At 36.5% G+C, this 21,181-nt stretch overlaps 1 protein-coding gene across 2 annotated transcripts in view; it reads right to left on the bottom strand.

Moving 5' to 3' along the window:
• Positions 1 to 21,181, bottom strand: part of Mgam2 (maltase-glucoamylase 2 (putative)) — a 109,052-nt gene that overhangs the window by 18,200 nt on the left and 69,671 nt on the right. For both annotated transcript variants that reach the window (XM_087205930.1, XM_087205931.1), the window contains exons 32-42: positions 17,946 to 18,074; positions 16,263 to 16,370; positions 14,773 to 14,835; positions 10,855 to 10,989; positions 9,432 to 9,516; positions 8,335 to 8,473; positions 1,443 to 1,576; positions 1,130 to 1,164; positions 925 to 1,041; positions 201 to 349; positions 13 to 97 (exon numbers count right to left, since the gene is read on the bottom strand). In XM_087205930.1, coding sequence (XP_087062056.1) covers positions 13 to 97; positions 201 to 349; positions 925 to 1,041; positions 1,130 to 1,164; positions 1,443 to 1,576; positions 8,335 to 8,473; positions 9,432 to 9,516; positions 10,855 to 10,989; positions 14,773 to 14,835; positions 16,263 to 16,370; positions 17,946 to 18,074 — 1,179 coding nt within the window. The remainder of the gene's footprint in view (positions 1 to 12; positions 98 to 200; positions 350 to 924; positions 1,042 to 1,129; positions 1,165 to 1,442; positions 1,577 to 8,334; positions 8,474 to 9,431; positions 9,517 to 10,854; positions 10,990 to 14,772; positions 14,836 to 16,262; positions 16,371 to 17,945; positions 18,075 to 21,181) is intronic.

Here is a 21,181-nt window from a genome sequence, read left to right as displayed (position 1 = left end):
TGAAAAACTCACACTTTGCAGCACAGGGCTGACCAAGACAGCAGGGCCCAACATGAACTGATGGTCTATATTCCAAGTTGATCTGTCATCTGTAAACCTTAAAAAGTACATATGAAAAAGTTACCCATACCTTCACTGCCACAGAGGATTATTTTTAAGACAGCCCCACGGCACTGCCTGGAGAAAGAAGCTGTACTCACTCATGCAGGAGGGGTCGAATGACAGTGCTGCCCTCAGCGTGAGCTTTGTGCATCAAGGTGTAGAGATAAGGCAGCAGGGTGTACCTAGTCTGCAGGACTTTTCTTGAGAACATCTCAAAGGTTGAGTTCCAGGCCACAGGATCTTGTCTCTAAAAAGATAAGAGGGTCTGTAGCAGATCACCCCTTCTTCACTCCATTCTAGCGGTATCAGAAAAGGATCGTCCAACATTTCATTCCACATGAAAGTTACACACTACGTCTCCCTTCATTTCTAACCTACCTTTCCCCTGACCCTGCCTTCTACAAATCTAGAATTTGTTGCTCTCCTATTTATCAATGATCCTCACATCCCCTGCACAGGTCTAGCTTTAACCCTGCACATGTATGGAAAGACAGGTCCCTACACTGCACTGTATCTCAGGTGGATTTGAGTAAAACACAAATTTAATATTCCTAAAGGTAAATGGGCCTTCTATTTTAGCTCCATGGAGGAGTTATAAAGACTTCTCCCCTCTAGTAACTAATCCTCAGGAAATGAAGAAAATATATTCTTAAAAGCTTTTAATAAACCTGGGATTCTGAACATTGTGGGTTTTCCACAAAATAAAAGTCTTGATGATTTTTATGATTGTTTTTTGGTATAATTATGATAGTTTTATGAATTAAAAAGAAAGTGCTATTTGATGCCACAAAACAACTGTAGCTTGAGCAACAGCAACCTCACCCTGGTTCCAATGGTGTTGTGGTTCCTAGAAAATGGATAGAAGGCCCCCAGTTGCATCCAGCGAATACACATCTCATATTCAGCATCTCCAAAGAACCCACAGATATCTGCTCCTGTCTGAGAAGATGCAACATCAGAGTATGAATGGGTTGTAGATTCAGTGAAATCTGACCAGGTAGTTAGCAATGGCCTCACTACAACTTACATAAGATATTCCAAAGAGACTGAACTGCATCATGCCTGCAATGAGACAGTAGAGACATTTAGATGACCCCTTTGAGGAGGAGAGGGAAGGCTTTACATTTCTCTTTTCCTTTCCCCATTAAAAAGTCTGGGCCGTACATGATGAAAATATTGAAAGATGAGTATGAATTAAAACTCACACCCATAGAGAACTTAACTCTTGTTATCTTACTCTTTACCTAGATGATAGTCTAGACATACCCAGCGTAACCAAGTAACACACTCCAGTACTCATGCCACCACTATCAGAGGCCCCCAGGAACAAGCCCATGTACCAATGATCGATTTCCCCAGCTGGTCCCATGCAGCTGTGTTGTCTCCCAGCCAGTGTCCTGCCCAGCGGCCAGAAGAGGGGAATGTGGAGCGGGTGATGACAATTCCTCGCTGTCCTGTCGTGTCCTGCACAGCCCTGGTTGGAGAAGAACAAGAAGGTGAATTTGAGGATTGACAAGGAGCAGCTGCAGCTTGACCATGAGGCAGCTGAGCTGTTCTATTTGGAGTGAAAGAACTTCTTCCTAGAAAGGATCTGTCATTTAAAACTAACACTAAGAATCCCAACCAACTTCACAGGATGTCTGTGAGAGAGATGCCTGCACCTAGAATGTGGATTTATTTTTTTTAATCTACTTAGTTCTTTATCTACATGGAGGTTAAGAGGAGGGCTAGGGTTAAGGAAAAATTCCTGTGCCCCAGGTCACTGGTCACTTTCATGGGTTCCATCTCACACCTCCAGAGGGAGGTTTTCTTGTATCTGCCTCTTTCCTGTTAGGAAACTAAGGCCCAAAGAAGCTAGGTAACTTGCAAAGACAACTTAAAGAGCAAGGAAGCAGATCTGGGGTTCAAATAACAATATATATGGCTGCCCCTTTTTGGTAATATTCATTTTACTTTGCAATACCTCAAAGAGCAGGATATGTTTTCCACACATAGGCAAAAATGCATAAAAAGATCATTAAATAGCTCTCAAAAGAAGACAGATCTTCTACCTGTGTTCATAGTGAAAAAATTAAACATGTATGTGAGAAAAATCAGTAGAAGAAAAGAGAAAGACCATTAACAGATCCAAGTATATTTTCAATCCACAAATTAAAGAAAGCACCACAAGTATAGACTGCAATTAATTATTCAAAACGAGATGTTAGTGAAAGAAGCTTCTTTTTTTTTTCTGGTACCTGGGATCAAACTTGGGTCCTTGAGCTTGCGCAGCAGGCAGCAAAATCACTGAGCTAAATCCCTGGCCCCAAAAGAAGCTTCTTAATGGAGTAAAAACTAACTCATTTGGATCCCAGGCTCCTAGGGCAGAGAAGGTGAGCCAGTCCCAGCACCCAGAAGGAAGCTCTCTGCCTCCATCCCAGGCTCCTAGGGCAGAGAAGGTGAGCCAGTCCTAGCACCCAGAAGGAAGCTCTCCACCTCCATCCCAGGCTCCTAGGGCAGAGAAGCTCAGCCGGTCCCAGCACCCAGAAGGAAGCTCCCCACCTCCATCCCAGGCTCCTAGGGCAGAGAAGGTGAGCCGGTCCCAGCACCTGGAAGGAAGCTCCCCCACTGCCATCTGAAGCTCCTAGGACAGAGAAGGTGAGCTGTGTGGGCCCGAGAAGCACCCCCACTGTAGAAATGAGAAAACACATAAACAAGCCTCAAAAAGAGAGTTCCAGATCACCTACAGCAACCCCAAAGGGAAACGAGATGGAACACTCTGATACTCAACCACCTGGACTCTCTGAACTGGCAACAAAAGAGGATCTGGGAAAAATGAAATCAGAAATAATTACTCAGATAACAGCAAAGATTTTGCTCATGGTGCAAGACATGATTAATAAATCTAGAAAGGACACAGATAAAAAAATAGAGGAGCTGAGGAACATGATGGAATCCCAACATAGGAAACAAATGGAATCCATAAAAAAGATACAAACAGATTTCCAAGAGATTAAAAACTCCATCGAAAGTCTGTGCAGCAGAATGAACCAATGTGAGGATAGAATTTCATATATAGAAGATAAGATTGCAATTAGTGAGGAGGAAAAGAAAAATTGCTTTAAAATTGTAAGGGAACAGGAGAAATCAATCCAGAAGCTACTAGACGATGCAAAGAAGAATAACATAAAACTGATTGGAGTCAATGAAGAAATAGGAGAGAGTGCAGATGGCATAAAAAGACTTTTCACAGAAGTGATGGCAGAAATCTTCCCAAGGAGGGGAAAAGAACTTGACATACAGATAAGTGAGGCATATAGGATTCCAACTAGCCTTAATCAAAAAAATCTACACATAGGCATATAATAGTTAGGATTCCAGAAATCCAACAGAAGAATAAAATTCTACAAGCAGTGAGAGAAAAGAAACAAATCACATACAAAGGAAAGCCCATCAGAATCACAGCAGACTTCTCAATGCAAAGCCTCAAGGCAAGAAGAGCTTGGAGTGATGTATTTCAAGCCCTAAAGTAAAACAGCCTCCAACCCAGACTGATGTACCCTGCAAATCTATCTTGCAAAATTGATGGAGAAATAAGATACTTTCATGATAAAGAGCACCTCAAGAACTTCATGAATACCAAACTGGCACTCCAAAAAATTTTAGACAATATCCTAGGAAAAGACAATGAGGGTCACAACCCCAGGAAACCCAGCAGAATGAATCCATTGGGTGTGACAAATTAAATGCAAAGGGGGAGAATTCAACAAAAAGAAAAAGACATGACAAGGCTTTTAAAACTTTTAACTTCATCTCCCTAATGAGTATATAATTCAATCTTATTATTGTACTGGTTAGTATTTTTCTGATTCTAGAGTTGCACACCATTCCTTGTGCTATACTAGCTATTTATCATCTTCTTATGTCTACACTTTCATTGGGTTGTCTATTAATGAGCTGTAAGAGTTCTTTATATATTCTGGTCATAGGTTATATGCATTGTAAATATGGTCTGTTGAAGGACTACTTTTCATTTTAATGATGTCATTTAAAGTTCTAAACTTTGATGGAATCTCATTTATCAATTTTTTTCTTTTATACATCATGTTTTTTTATCCTAGGTAGTTCTTGCCTACCCTGAATTCATAAATATTTTCCCTTATAATTTCTTCTTAAAGTTTTATGCTTTTAGGCTTTCTTATTTAGGTTCATAGATCCCTTCAAGTTATTTTCATGTATGGAAAAAAAGAGTTGAGGTTAAGTTTTTTATATGGATATCAGGTGTTCTAGTGCCATTTACTGAAAACACTATCTCTTCCTCAGCTCTTGAATCGAGTTTATATTCTATAAAATGCTAATGTTAAATAATCTTTCAAAACTCAGTGGACCATATATGTGTGGTTCTATTGCTAGATTCTCTGTTTTATTCAAATGATCTATATGTCTTTCCTTACACCAACACTGCCTTGATTACTGTAGTTTTAGAAGTAGTCTTAAAATTAGGTACTAAACGTCTTCCAACACTGTTTTTGTTTTTGTTTTTAACTTTTCTAGGTCCTTTGCACTCCTACATAACTTTTAAATTTCAATATCCAATTCTTCATTTATGGCAAGTATACACAGACCTGAATTTTTACATATACCTTGTGTTTTCTAATCCTGCTAAATTCAAGTACAAGTTCTAGGGGCTCCTAGAAATTTCTTAGTATTTTTCTCTGTAGATGATCATTTCAACTACATATAAAGATTTTGCTTCTGCCGTGCTAATCCTATCCTAGTTGTGTCATTTTATTGCCAGACTATTTTGGTGGGGCCTAGGTTTCCATGTTTAATGGACAGATAAAGAGTAAGCATATCTGCCCTTGTTCCCCACCTTAAGAGAAGACATTGTATCTTCTCCATTCATATAAGGTGTTCTCGCTGGAAGTATGGAGTACATGTCTTTAATCTGTTGAGAAGTTTCTGTTCTACTTCTAGTCTCCTGATAGCTTTTACCATGAACAGCTATAGAATTTAGTCCAATACTTTTTCTCCAACTAGTGACAGGATCATATGGTTTTTTCCTTTCCTTTGTTAAAATGATGACTTTTGGGTGTGGATCTTCCAAGCTGAACCAACACTGCCATCCCGATAACAAAACTACTTTCTACATCCTGCCAGATCTGACTTCTAATAGTTTGTTTTGTTAAACAAATTTCCATCTATGTTCATACTTTTTTCTTCTATTATTTTTATCCACTTTTAGGATTAGCACAATGTTGAGTTTCTAAAGTGAGGGGAGAAGTGTTCCTTCTTTTTTCTGCTTTAATCGTTTGATATAATTTATCAGTTGAAATGTTTATGAGCCTGCTGTTGTCATATAGGTAGGTTTTCAAGCTAGGAGTATACTTTCTTTAATAGGTGCTATTCAAATTTTATATTCTCTCCAGAGTTAGTTTCATTAATTTGTCTTCCAGGTTACTTCTTAGAAGTTGTCAAATTTATTTCAAAAAAAGATTTTTGTAATATGCTTTCTATATCCTTTTAAATTCTGTAAAGTCTGTGGTAATGTCTCCTAGATCTTAATATTGTAATTTAAAAAATGTGTAACTGATATTGTGTAACAGGAAGAAAAGGTCTAAAAGAGCAGAGGACTTGGGAGGGGTAGGGGAAGGGAAAACGGGAAAGGAAAAAATATGAGAAGAGAAAAAAATGGAAACAAGGTCTTTGCAAATAGGGAAGGGTGGAGAGGGTGAAGGGAGGGCAAGGGAAGGCGAAATAAATAAGAACCAAGAGACTCATGTAATGGTACAAGATCCCAATGATGAATGTAACTATATTGTATACCTAAAATGTACCAATAAAGTTAATTGGAAAAAAAAACTAACCCATTTGGTTAATTCCCACTATTTGACACCAAAATAAGTCCAAAAGGATGGAGATACGCATACAATTTATTGAAATGGTATATATGTATATATTCCATATACATACACAAGGGAAAGTGACCCACAGAAAATGCTTCCAAGGGGACTTAGCAGAGAAGAACTTTGTATTAGCTACAGTAAATATCTTAAAAGAACTAAAAACATCTAAAAAACTAAAGGAAAGTGTGATTATGTTGTATTAATAAATAAAAAATATTAATAAAGAATTAAAAACTACTAACAGGCCAAATAGAAATTTTGGAGTTGAAAATATAACAAATGAAGTTAAAATTTTTAGAGTTACTGGACATGGTATCTGATTTGGTTAGTAGATAAAAAGAACCAGAAAACTAAAGGTAGAACAATAGAGATGAACCAGTCTTAGAAACAGAGAGGAAAAATGAACAGGGCTTTGGAGATTTATGGAAAACTATCAAACGTACCCACATACATTCAATAGGATTCTGAAGGAGAAATGGACAGAAAAATATGTGAAGAAATAACAGCTAAAATTTTATATACTGAAAACTGTAAATTACTATTGAAGTAAATTGAAGAAAATCTAAATAAATGGAAAGACATCTCTCATTAGTGAATTAGAAGATTTAGTATTGTTAAAATGCCATTACTCTTCCAAATTGATCTGTAGATTCAATGTAATCCCTATGAAAATCCCTACTGCATAAAAGTAAAGATTCATATATCATTAATTACAACTGTATAATAATGTGAAGAGATAGATACAGAGATCAATGGAAAACAATCACAAGTCCATAAATGATACTTCTTACTAATTGTTGATTTATTTTTCAAAAAGTACAAAGATAATTAAATGGGCAAAAGAAAGGTCTTTTCAATGAACTAGGATAGTTGTTATCCAAATGCAAAAGAATGAAGTTGAACTCCTACCTTACATCATAAATTAGATAAAAGTTAACTCAAAATGGATTACAGATCTTGGTGTAATAGCTAAGACTATACAGCTCTTAAAAGAAAGCATTAGAGTAAATTTTATGACTTTGATTTATGCAATAGTTTCTTAGCTATGACACCAACAGAACACATGACAAGTAAGTGAATAATTGAATAAACTCTTTCAATTTCTCCTTCCTTTTAATATTTATGTGGCAGGTAAATGCTGACAAATAAGTATTTAGACAATCATAAAAACTGATTGAAACCAGATTTGAAATTTCCTCAAAATTAAAAAAAAATCTGTTTCAAAGAACATCATAATAAAAATGAAAAGAACATCTACAGAAGAAGAGAAAAATGTGCAAATCATTTGTCCAACAAGAAATTTGTATCTAGATTATTATGGAATTTTTGCTATTCAATAATAAAGACAATTTAAAGGCAAAAGATTTGAATAAACATTTCTGCCAAGATGATAAGCAAATAGCCAAAAAGCACATGCAAAAATGCTCGACTGCAAGAGTTATTCAGAAAATGAAGTCAAGACAACAACCAAATATACATCATAGCCAATAGAACATCTTTAACCAAAGAGATGAACAATATCAAGAATTTGCAAGAATCCAGAGGAACTGAGACCCTCATACATTGCTGGTGGGAATGCAAAATGGTATTTTTCAATCCAAAGCTCTTTAGAAAACAGTTTGGTATTTCTTCAACGTATTAAAAATACAGTTATCATAAAATCCACAAGTTCCACTCCTAGATATGTATTCAAGAGAAAGGAAACATATTTTCTTTCAAAATATTGCAATTAATGTTCACGGCATCTCATTTATAATAGTCAAAAAGTGGAAATAACTTAAATGTCCACCAATTGACGGATAAACAAAATATATCTGTACAATGGAATATTATTTATTAGCAAAAAGGACTGAAGTACTGAGACACGCTATAATATAAATGAACCTTGAAAACACTACACCAACTGAAAGAAGCTAGTCACCAAAGACCATACATTGTAAGGTAAAAGCCAGTCACAAAAGACCACACACAGAATAATAGGCAATGCACATAGACCAAAAGTAGATTAGTGGTGGGGGGATCAGGAGAAGGGGACAAGGGTAGGAATGACTGATAATGAGTTAAAGTTTTCCTTTGAGAGTGAGGAAAATGTTCTAAGTTTTTATTTTAGTGATGACTGCGCAGCAGTATGAATATCCTGTAACATCACCTAATTAATCACTTTAAACAGGTGCATTTAATGACTTAAATGATACATGTTTTCAGAGGTATTGCGGTTGGGCAACCAGGCCTGCTATTTTTAAGTTCATCCATTTCTCTGGCATTGGGTAGGTATGGGCACACAGTACAAATAGAAAGTAACAACATAGTAAGTTGCCTTTGCTACAAGTGATGAAGACACACTCACTCATAGGTGGGCCTGGTCTGGGACCATCCATACAGGCTGTGCACATCGTAGTGACGCACTCTGGAGCCATCTGGGAGGATCTGCTCACTCTCCATGCACAGGGTCTTGCTGCTCAGGCCTCTGTCCCTAGATGCCAAACCTGAGAGCAAATAATGAGTTATTTCCCAACCAGGGATTTGCATGTTTGCTAGAGATGACCATCATTTTGGCATTTCTCTATTTCCATCAATAACTTTGTTATCAAATACGGGCCCTACTTCTTACGTTGTTTTATGTACAAAAGCAACATCTTTCGACTTAATAACTACTAAAGGGTCAGAATCAGTTAGGGGCTGGGAAAAGCACTCTTCTTTTTGTTTCAGCTCCAACTGATTGGGTGCAGTTATAGCCTTTTGCTCAATGTGACAAACTCCTTTGTTGTTAGGACTGTTTCCACCAGATGGTACTGTTCTCAAGGGAATAAATCTTGCTTCCATTAATTTTGTATAATTATCTAAATCTTCCTGACTTGTCAGCAATTGCCTGGCACATAAATTTTAAAGAGAAGAAGGAAAAATGAATGAATGAACGAATGAACAATGGGTTTCATATCAGGAACCCAGATTCTACATCCAGTTTCACAAGTTCACTAGCACAGAGCTTTCCCCTCTGTAAGATAAAAGGATTCCATTTTCTGTGATATCTTTGATCCCAACATCCTATTTTTGTTTGTAATACAGTATAGCCAAAACATTTCATTCCTGAAGTCTTTGTGACATAGGCAGAATGTTCAGGGACTGGATTTTCATTCTGTAATCAAAAGTACCTCTTTGTGCATGTGGGTGTGTGTAGGGGATTAGTTAAATTTTGGCAATCAGTTTATAGTTATCAATATAATCAAATGGATCACTTTGTTTTTTTCATACCATACTACATCATTTTTCCACTTGATTAGTAATTTACTAATTTGTCCTAATTCAAGGTTATTCTATTTGAGATTCTATGTCATGTTGAAACTATGTTCTGCCCCCAGAATTTGGCTTCACTTTGACAGTAAGGGGAAAACGTAAGGGATTTTGAGCAGGGGAGTAACTTGATAAAGTAAATATTTTACATACATGGCATAAAGGGTGGGTTATTGAGAACTTCATTGTGGCAGCCCTCAACAGATCCATCCATAAAGTTTGATGGCTCATTCATATCCTGAAATAAGTTAACAGAAAAGATTCATCATGTTGGAAGCTGTATCTTCTTAGTTGTGGAGAACATTAACTTCATGAAGTTGACCAAGCAGTTCTGAAACCCTCCCTTCAGGTGGTGGCACAGTGTACTCTGTTTAAAGCCTGGCATTGACCAAAATGACTGAAAGAATCCATGTCACTTTAAGTGGACTGTTAAACCCCTTCTAGCTTCCTTGGCCTTTTAAAATACATCGACGAATATGTCATAGCGACAAAAACATTAAGATAACGTTGATGCAGGGCTTAAGGAAATCTTTGATTTACGACCCCCCCCCCCACACAAGGACCCTGTCTTTTTTTTCTATCCATGGATTATTCACTTTGCATCTGTAGTGGTGGTCACTATAATCCTTATCTTCCTTTTCTTAACCCAAATGACTGAATTAATTCTGACATTGACATAGACCAACCACAAGGTGAGATATCTTATTTTCTGCTGTAGATACATTCCAGAAAAGCTGTACATAACTCAAGAAACAATAAAATCACACACTGAGGAATTTAAAATTTAAATATATGGAGTAGGGACCCTCAAGAGAATGTTCACTGTGAACTTTATCAATAGATAAGTTATAATTTTGTAGGCTGGACTATCTTAAATAGACCATACCAAAGGCAAAGGTAAGTATTTGAGGACAATTTACTATTCTAAATTACCAGCTTATTTCAGCATGGCCCAGACCCGAGCAGGTATTCATGGCAGGCCTAGAATTTGTTTAAGAATTTAGGCAACTGGATAACAGAGAAGATGTTTATGACATGGATATGCTTCCCATCCCTAGGAAAACACAAATAACAGAGCCACCCTTGGACATCTCAGGAAGCCCTAACTCGGGGCCAACTGACACAAACAACACACAGCTGAACAAGATTTGAAGCCTCAGGACAGTCTGTTTCAGTCCTAAGCTGAATGTCTTAGTTCTCAGATTCATGCCTTGCCTGCTTCCAGTTCCTCTTTGAACTACAGGATGAGCTTCCAGCCTTCTGGGTAGGATTGTCCAATGAGAGGCACTGGCAAGAGATTGAAGTATTGGGGGTAAAAGATGCCAGAGAACCCTTCTATCTCCCCTGTGCTCTGGCATTTCCAGCAGTGGTACATCTCGATGAGCTACAGCTTTCACCAGACAACACATCCCTGGGCAGATCCACAATAATCTGATTCTGGTCCCAGCACCTAGATTCTGTGACAGCACCACCCCTTTTCCTTCAGACCCAGCTCCCGGACTTTCAAGTCTCTGAACTGCTTCCCCATGTTTTGACTGCTAACGTTTCCAGAGATCAACAACTGAGGTGCACTTACAATCCACAATCCATCAAACTTCAAGCTCTTTGCTGGTTCTCGGGGGTTTGCATAGAGCTCTTGTATTTCCTTCTTCCACCATGTAGTTGTGCTATTACGAAAGAAGTCAGGAAAAGCAACGTGGGCCCGGTAGAGCTGCAAGAGTAACACATACACTTTGGGTCTCCACCCATCCAGGAAGGGCAGTCCTGGGACCAGGAAGGAAGATGAGCAGGTATTTGTGTCTACCCAGCTCAGTCTCTGATCTAACCTCAGTTGGTCACTGCTGCAGAATTTTCAGTGGACATAGAGTTAGGGGAAGGCTGCTTTCACTCTTAATTTTCTTAGAAAAAGGTTATGTAGTTTTATTTTGTTTTCATTTTTTTAATATATTTTTGTTTGTTTTTTCAGACAGGGTCTTTCTTATCATTAAGTTTATTGGTACAATTTAGATATACATAATGACCACATTCATCGTGTGGAATTTGTACCTGTACATGATATATCTTGATTCATATTTTTCCCAAGTCCTCCCCTCCCTTCTACCCGTTCTTATTTATAAGACCTTTGTTTTGATTTTATCTTTCTTTTCTCCTTTTTTCCCTTTCTTCCTTTCCCTCTCCCTCCTCCCTTGTGCCCCTTTGCATTTGAACATTTTGTTCCTATTTCACAATATCCATTGTACATTTTGGTCCTTATTTACACTTTCAGTTTCTCATACCAGAGAAACAATTTGGAATTTACACATGTGTTTCTGGTTTATTTCACTTAAGAGTATGGTCTCCAGGTGCATCCACTTAGCTATTAATGTCTCAAGTTTATCCTTCTTTATGGCAGAGTAGTATTCCATTGAATAAAACAAAACACATCTTCTTTATCCATTCATCTGTTGATGGGCATTTGAGTTGTTTACAGGATTTAGCTATTACCAACTGTGCTGCTTTGAACATGAGTGTGCATATAACAGTATAGTATGATACTTTTAATTATTTTGGGAAGATACCGAGAAGAGGGATAACTGGGTCAAATGGCAACTCTAGTCTTAGTTCATTGAGGAATCTCCACACTGATTTCCACAGTGATTGCACCAGTCTACACTCCCACCAGTAGTGGAGAAGGGTTCCTTTCTCCCCACATCTCTGCCAGCATTTATTTTTGGTTTATTCATTGATAACAGCCATTTTTCTGGAATGAGATGGAATCGCAGCATTGTTTTAATCTACACCTCTCAAATGGCCAGTGATGTTGAACATTTTTTCATATATTTATTTGCTGTTTGTACTTCTTCATCTGAGAAGTTTGTATTCATCTCAGATATTTACTTTTAGATTGGATCTTTAAATTTAGGGGGGGTTGATTTTTTTCAGTTCTTTATATATTCTAGATATTAGTCTTTTGTCTGAGGAACAGCTGGAAAAAAATTTTTTCCCACTCTGTTGGTCGTCTCTTTACTCTGTTGGTGATTTCTTTTGCTGTGCAAAAGCTTTTTAATAAGATGAGATCCCAGTTGTTGATTCTTTGTAATATTTCCCATGTGGTTGGGGTTTTGTTCATAAAGTCTTTGCCTACATCATTCCTAGAAGCAAGTATTACCCTGATATGAAAATCAGGAAGGATCCAACCAAAAAAAAAAAAAAGAAAAGAAATACAGGCCAATCTCCCTAATGAACACAGATGCAAAAACCTTGATAAAATACTGACAAACAGAATGCAGCAAATCATCAAGAATATTATATATCACACTCAAGTTAGATTCATCCAGTGATGCAAGGATGGTTCAACACATGCAAATCAATAAATACAATACACCATATTAACAGACCAAGGACAAAAATCATATGATCATCTCAGTAGTCACAGAAAAAGCATTTGACAAAGTCTAACGCACATTCACAATTAAAAAAAAAAGCCCGTTGAAAATTGGAATAGATGGCCTTTATCTCAATCTAATAAAGGCCATCTATGACAAACCAACAGCCAACATCATACTAAATGGTGAAAAACTGAAAGCTTTCACTCTAAAATCACGAAGAAGACAAAGATATCCACTATCACCACTCCTATTCAATATAATTCTGGAAATAGCCAGAGAAATAGACAAGAGAAAGAAAGAAAGATAGGAAAGGAAGAATTTAACCTATCATTATTTGGAGAAAACATGATAATCTACATAGAAGACCCCCAAAAACTCCACCAAAAGACTTCTAGATTAAATAACCTAGTTCAGTCCTGTAGCTGGATACAAAGTCAACACTCAAAAATCACTAGCATTCCTGTACACAAATAACAAGTTTATTGAGAAAAAAATTAGGGAAACCACACCTTTCATAATAGCATCATTGAAAAAAATGAAATACTTAGGAATCAATCTAACAAAGGAAGAAAAAGATCTTTACATTGAAACCTACAGTACTTTGAAAAAGGGGATCAAAGAGAATATCAAAAAATGAAAAGATATCCCTTGCTCATGGGTAAGAAAAACCAACATAGTAAAAAATGGCCATACTGTCAAAATTGTTTTATAGATTTAATGCAATCCTAATCAAAATACCAGTAGCATAACTCAAGGAACTAGAAAAAAACATTTCTAAAGTTCATTTGGAAGCAGAAGAGACTTAGAATAGCAAAAACAATTCTGGTCAACAAAAGCAAGTCAGGGGACATCATAATCCCTGACCTGTAATTGTACTACAGAGCTACTGTGATTAAAAACAGCATGGAACTGGCCAAAAAAAAAAAAAAAAAGAGAGACTCGAGGATCAATGGAACAGAGCAGAAGATGCAGAAACAACTCCAAACACACTCAGCCACCTTGTCTTCCACAAAGGGGCCAAAAACTTTCACTTGAAGAAAGATAGCTTCTTTAATAAATGGTGCTGGAAAAACTGACTTTCCACAAGCCAAAAACTAAAACTAAACCCATGTCTCTCACCATGCAGTCAAAATTCATCAAAGATCCAAATATTAAAACAGAAACACTAAATCTGTTGGAAGACAGAATAGGAGGAACTCTTAAAGACATAGCTGTAGGTTATATAGTTTTAAATTCCCTTTTAAACACAGGACTTGTTTTATTGCTATACTTTTAGTCATGGGAACTGGAAAATTAATAATAAGTATTGAAGCAATCAAACTTAAAGGATAACAATTTTTCTAGACTGGCCAAATGTAATGAAAAAGGACCCATCATGCAGAAAAAAGTTACCTGCACAGCAATGAAGTTGGTAGTAACAGGCTGGTGTGATAGCAGCATCTGAGACCAAGGCCTTTGCTTTTTTCCACTGGCTGATATTTTGGGGGGATATATAGGTAATTCACTAAAATCCAGCATAGCCTTCCAGTGCAAATATTCTAGACTTTGGTTCATTATTTTTTAAGTAATATTTGTTTCAAATCACAATCCATTAAAGAATACATGTAATTTTTAAAAATGTATAGCTGATATTGTGTAACAGGAAGCAAAGGTCTAAAAGAGCAGGGTAATTGGGAGGGGTAGGGGAAGGGAAAAAACGGAGAGGAAAAAATATGAGAAGAGGAAAAAAATGGAAACAAGGTCTTTGCAAATAGGGAAGGGTGGAGGGGGTGAAGGGAGGGCAAGGGAAGGGGGAAAAAAATAAGAACCAAGAGACTCATGTAATGGTACAAGATCCCAATGATGAATGTAACTGTATTGTATACCTAAAATGTACCAATAAAGTTAATGGGAAAAAAAAAGAATACATGTGAAGGATTTAATTGATGATTTCTTCCTATAAATCTCCATTTTAGTTGTTGGGTTTTTCATTTCAAGATTGCTTTTCTGCCAAAAATGACCAGCAGATGAGCAAACTCACATTGGAGCTACTTAACCAGAGGATATGTTACTTATCAACCTGGGTGAAATACGTAAGTATTCAGATATTTAGGACAATGCAGGCAAAAATCTACATATAACTGTACCTTAACTTGAGTCTCATGGTCAAGGGATTCATCTATATTTACATTGGGCAGCTCTGGCCAAACCTAGAGAAAAAGGAGAAAAACTTTAAAAGTCATTGTATATAGACCATGAGATGTTTCATATTTTAGACATAATGACAAACATCTCCACAAAATGGTAGGGTATTTTTATCATAAATTACAAAAGCAGAATACACGAAATTTTCCTAGGTACAAGTAGGCTGCATCTCTTGATTCATTCTGTTAGTTTTTATAATTTCATATTTTGAACTTAATAAGTAAATAATTTTATTTTATTGTGTCTTCTGAAAAATCTTTCAAACAATTTCTCAGCTCTTTCATCTGCCTTTTATTTTTATCTATAACAAAATTCCTTTTGTAAATAATAAATGTGAAGCATGACTCTAAAAAATAAGATTAATTTCCATCCAGAGCCCATAAGCCCATAAACTTAGTTCCAACACTTTAAAGCAATATCATGGTTTATTGAGGACCATAAGTATCTGTAACATTTAAAAATTCATAGTATTAGCCAGTTTTATCTGTAGTTAGCAGGATATTGAATATATATTTTTCAATCATAAAATATTATTAAGCGCTCACTCTATACCAAACACTCTTCCAGGGTTTCACTCTTCTGAGATTTAATTAGGAAATAATATTTGTTTTCTAGGCATTCACAGATAGTGCATACATAAGTAATATATTGTATGCTGCACTGCTGGAGGGCAATGACACAAACACAAGAAAAAAAGAAGGGCTGGGGATTTAGCTCAGTGGTTCCACAGGCTGCCTCACAAGCTCAAGGTCCTGAGTTTGAACCCTGGTACCAAAAAAAAGAAAACAAGAAGAGCTAAGACAATTATTGAGTGCTTCACAAGAGATGAGATTTGAAGAGCAGATATTATCTGGGTAAACTGAGAAGCCAATATTCAAAGTGAGCAGAGCACATATATTGTGGCATACTAGAATTAAACAAAAGAGTTTGAATCCAGGCTAAGAGGTACTATCATCTGCAGTAAAGAAATCTACCTCAAATACTGTTGCTACAAGTCAGACACATATGTGGATGCAGATGGAGGAATACAAGGAGACAAGAGAAAGGAAATCTATAAGATTTGGTGACTCATTTAGATAAGAGGTTGATTACTCATCATAGATCAAAGGGGAATACTTGTTTTAACTTTAGGTGTCTGTGGGAAACACAGATTTCAGAGTCACTCTCTGAGAGGTTCTTCATGTTTGTTAAATGACCAGCTAGAATACATAAATAGTGAAGTCATCAGAATATTTTCAGGCCATAATATCACACTCGATATTTTAGAAAATCAGATCTGTAACCTCGGTCTTATTAGGGTTTATTGAGCTAATTGGCATCAGATACACTTTTACTCTCATAATTTATTAATTGCCCCACATATTTCCAAGATTAATTAAAAATCTCTTTTAGTGAAGATTTTGATTAATTATAGACTTTCCCCAAGCCTTACCTTTCCCCAGACAACATCATTGGTGTCAGGCCATTTAATGAACACATTGTCTTCCTGTCCTCTAGTGAATGTGAGATAATGTGTTTCATTTCCAGAAATGGCTGGGTCCTAGAGTGAAAGGGTTTTAAACAGAGAACACGATAGGGTTTAAAACATCTCCAAGGATGGGCCAGGGATTTAGCTCAGTAATGCTGCTGCCTGCCTCACAAGCTCAAGGTCCTGAGTTCAATCCCCAGTACCAAAAAAAAAAAAAAACCATCTCCACGGATATTCTTCTCAAGAAACTTGATAATTCATAGTACAGAAATGAATAAATAAATAAATAAATGCCCTTGGATAATTTGACTTATACCTACTGGGTATATTACCATAACCAATTGAAAAGGAAAATTGTCATTGGTATTCAAAATAAGATACTTAAGCATTATGAAGCACAATCTTTTTCAAAGGCATTAAGATTCTGACAATAAATAAAGGAGTCTTTCTAAATTATAGAAAGTACCCACCTAGAGCTTAAGTAATGAAATGGAAAAACTCCTGTGGCAAGTGAAATATGACATGATATGAATGATTCTTCCAATAACATAGAAATCAATTTAAAATGAGAGAGAGTGGGTGGCAAAAGAATATATTGATGTTTCTCCATAAAATTCTTGAGAAAAAATTGCTAATGTTTGAAAACAATCCCTAGAGCTAAACGAGTTTAATAACATTGCCTTCAAGCAGAGAGAGCAAATTTATTGCATTTCCAGAGAAAAATAGTAACAGTCCTTAAGAAAATGTACCTTGTTCATTTTATTTTTAGTCCAAATTGCTCATTTAAAAGGGCCTATTTGATTCACCCCATCTCATACCTGCCCTAATTTCCCTCTATAATATTTTGCTACTTCACTATTGTCATATAAATCACTATCTGAAATTATCTTTTTAATATCTATTTATCAGCTGTTTTGATCCACTAGAATAAATGTCTTCTCAGAAAAGAAGACATTGGCTTACTCACTAATTTAGACTATACACAAAACACACACACACACACACACACACTTTCTGGGACAGAGATTCTCAAATGGCCAATATTAGTAAATCTTTGAATTAATGAACAAACAAAAGTCATGCTCTAATTTTGGAAGTTAGAAGAGGCCAAATATTTGACAGTAACTACTTCCATATTTACTAAGATATAGATTTTAATACAAAATAATAAGTTGGTATTCTGGATCTTAAGTCAGTTGTTTGTAAGCATAGTAAATGAGAAATAAGTCCTCTGGAGCTCACCACTGCTGAGTGATGATATAACCTAAGAGATTTTGAACCTCTTGAGGAAAGATGAGAGTAAAGATGTAGTTCTTTCTAAAGCATAATTTGCATCAGTGAGACACTTCAGTGTTTCTGCTCACAATTCTTTTCACTCTACTAAAAGTATTAGTGAATTACATTCCTGTAACACTCAGCTATGAAAAGTAAACACAGTATTAGAAAGCATTGTCTCTTAAAAGCCATTTTCACTTGTTCTTTATTTGCTTTTTTCCAACTTACAAAATAACTACAGATGCACAAGAAGTTCCCAGAAATGTACAGGACACTTCCTTGTACCTTTCATCTAGTTTCTTTCTGTGTTATTTTTTTTCGAATGATGAATAGAGAAATTGAAAAAGGCATCTAATCGGCCTCAATACCTACCAGAATGAGAATAAATCTTGTGCCATTTTTCTTCATTTGCTCAATCAGGATACCAAGGTTTTGAAAGCTGGGGCTGAGGGTGAAGTCCAGCTTCCGGTCCATGTAATCGATGTCTACATGTTGCACATCCTACAGGAAGGAGCAAGCAAGATCCCCAGGATCCTGCAGCAGCACCTAAAGGGCATACTAACTGCTCTGCCAGACTCCAGACCCTGCTGTGTACCCAGGGCCCAGGGCTCTTAATTTCTCATTTCACTAGTCCCCTACACCAACCTTTTGATAATGCTGATTAGAACTCCTTTCTGATTCCTGCTCCCAGCTCACTGTCTCGATTCTTCTTTCTGTTTGCCCACTGGGAACTCTCCCCTTTTCTTCCCTTAATTCATGACTTTCTTACTCTTCAAATTTCAAACTCAGTGAGCCTATAAAACTACCAGTTAATTAAGCATAGAAATTGAGACTTTTTAAAGAAACAAACAAGATTGTATATATCTAGATTTTTCCTTACAGTACCTCACTAAATGTATTCATTTCAGAACTATATTATTCTATAACTTTCCAGAATATATATAAAAAAATCTCTGCACAGTACCAAACCAGGTTTCTGCACATGAAATTCACTCAATCCACGTTTGCTGAATGATAGAGAATGGAATTAATATTAGGGTGAAAAAAGAAAAAAACACTTCTGAAAAAACAAAAAAACGTTTCAAGACCTGGAAGGAAGCTCCCCACCTCCATCCCAGGCTCCTAGGGCAGAGAAGCTCAGTGGATCCCAGCACCCGGAAGGAAGCTTCCTGCCACCATCCCAACCTCCTAGGGCAGAGAAGGTGAGCCACGTGGGTGCCAGAAGCACCCCCCCCACACACACACACTGTGGAAATGAGAAGCCACATAAACAAGCCTCAAAAACAGACTTCCAGATCATGTATAGCAACCTCAAAGGGAAATGAGATGGAACAATCTGATACTCAACCACCTGGACTCTCTAAACTGGCAACAAAAGAGGATCTGGGAAAAATGAAATCAGAAATAATTTCTAAGATAACAGCAGGGATTGTGCCCATAGTGCAAGACATGATTAATAAATCTAGAGAGGATACAGATAAAAAAATAGAGGATCTGAGGAACATGATGGAATCCCAACATAGGAAAAAAATGGAATCCATAAAACAGATACAAACAGATTTGCAGGAGATTAAAAACTCCACTGAAAGTCTACACAGCAGAATGAGCCATCGTGAGAACAGAATTTCAGATATAGAAGATAAGATTGCAATTAGTGAGGAGGAAAGGAAAAATTGCTTTAAAATTGTCAGGGAACATGAGAAATTAATCCAGAAGCTGCTAGATGATGCAAAGAAGAATAACATAAGACTGATTGGAGTCAATGAAGAAACAGGAGACAGTGCAGATGACATAAAAAAACTCTTTACAGAAGTGATGGCAGAAATCTTCCCAAGGAGGGGAATAGAACTTGACATACAGATAAGTGAAGCATATAGGACTCCAACTAACCTTGATCAAAAAAACTCTACACATAGGCATATAATAGTTAGGATTCCAGAAATCCAACAGAAGAATAAAATTCTACAAGCAGTGAGAGAAAAGAAACAAATCACATACAAAGGGAAGCCCATCAGAATCACAGCAGACTTCTCAATGCAAACCCTCAAGGCAAGAAGAGCTTGGAGTGATGTATTTCAAGCCCTAAAGGGAAACAGCCTCCAACCCAGATTGATGTACCCTGCAAAACTATCTTTCAAAATGGATGGAGAAATAAGATACTTTCATGATAAAGAGCACCTCAGGAACTTCATGAATATCAAACCGACACTCCAAAAAATTTTAGACAATATCCTAGGAAAAGACAATGAGGATCACAACCCCAGGAAACCCAGCAGAATGAATCCATTGGGCATGACAAATTAAACAAAACGGGGGAGAATCCAACTAAAAGAAAAAGTCATGACAAGGCTTTTGAAACTTTTAACTTCATCTCCCTAATGAGTATATAATTCAATCTTATTATTGTACTGGTTAGTATTTTTCTGATTCTAGATTTGCACACCATTCCTTGTGCTATACTGGCTATTTATCATCTGTCTACACTTTCATTGGGTTGTCTATTAATGCGCTGTAAGAGTTCTTTATATATTCTGCTCATAGGTTATATGCATTGTAAATATGGTCTGTTCAAGGACTACTTTTCATTTTAATGATGTCATTTAAAGTTCTAAACTTTGATGGAATCTCATTTATCAATTTTTTTCTTTTATACATCATGTTTTTTGTATCCTAGGTAGTTCTTGCCTACCCTGAATTCATAAATATTTGCCCTTATAATTTCTTCTTAAAGTTTCATACTTTTAGGCTTTCATATTTAGGTTCATAGATCCCTTCAAGTTATTTTCATGTATGGAAAAAAAGAGCTGAGGTTAATTTTTTATATACGGATACCAGGTGTTCTAGTGCCATTTACTGAAAACACTATCTCTTCCTCGGCTCTTGAATCGAGTTTATATTCTATAAAATGTTAATGTTAAATAATCTTTCAAAACTCAGTGGACCATATATGTGTGGTTCTATTGCTAGATTCTCTGTTTTATTCAAATGATCTATATGTCTTTCCTTACACCAACGCTGCCTTGATTACTGTAGCTTTAGAAGAAGTCTTAAAATTAGGTACTAAACGTCTTCCAACACTGTTTTTGTTTTTGTTTTTAACTTTTCTAGGTCCTTCGTACTCCTACATAACTTCTAAATTTCAATATCCAATTCTTCATTGATAGCAAGTATACATAGACCTGAATTTTTATATATACCTTGTGTTTTCTAATCCTGCTAAATTCAAGTACAAGTTCTAGGGGGTCCTAGAGATTTCTTAGTATTTTCTCTGTAGATGATCATTTCATCTACATATAAAGATTTTGCTTCTGCCGTGCTGATTCTATCCTAGTTGTGTCATTTTATTGCCAGACTATTTTGGTGGGGACTAGGTTTCAAAGTTTAATGGACAGATAAAGAGTAAGCATATCTGCCCTTGTTCCCCACCTTAAGGAGAAAGCATTGTATCTTCTCCATTCATACAAGGTGTTCTCGCTGGAAGTATGGAGTACATGTCTTTAATCTGTTGAGAAGGTTCTGTTCTACTTCTAGTCTCCTGATAGCTTTTACCATGAACAGCTATAGAATTTACTCCAATACTTTTTCTCCAACTAGTGACAGGATCATAT

The sequence above is a fragment of the Heterocephalus glaber genome, unplaced genomic scaffold, assembly GCF_053883595.1.
Source record: "Heterocephalus glaber isolate CG9 unplaced genomic scaffold, H.glaber_assembly_v1.0 deba00000621, whole genome shotgun sequence".
Classification (NCBI taxonomy): Eukaryota; Metazoa; Chordata; class Mammalia; order Rodentia; family Bathyergidae; genus Heterocephalus; species Heterocephalus glaber.
This window is presented reverse-complemented; position numbering and strand designations above follow the sequence as displayed.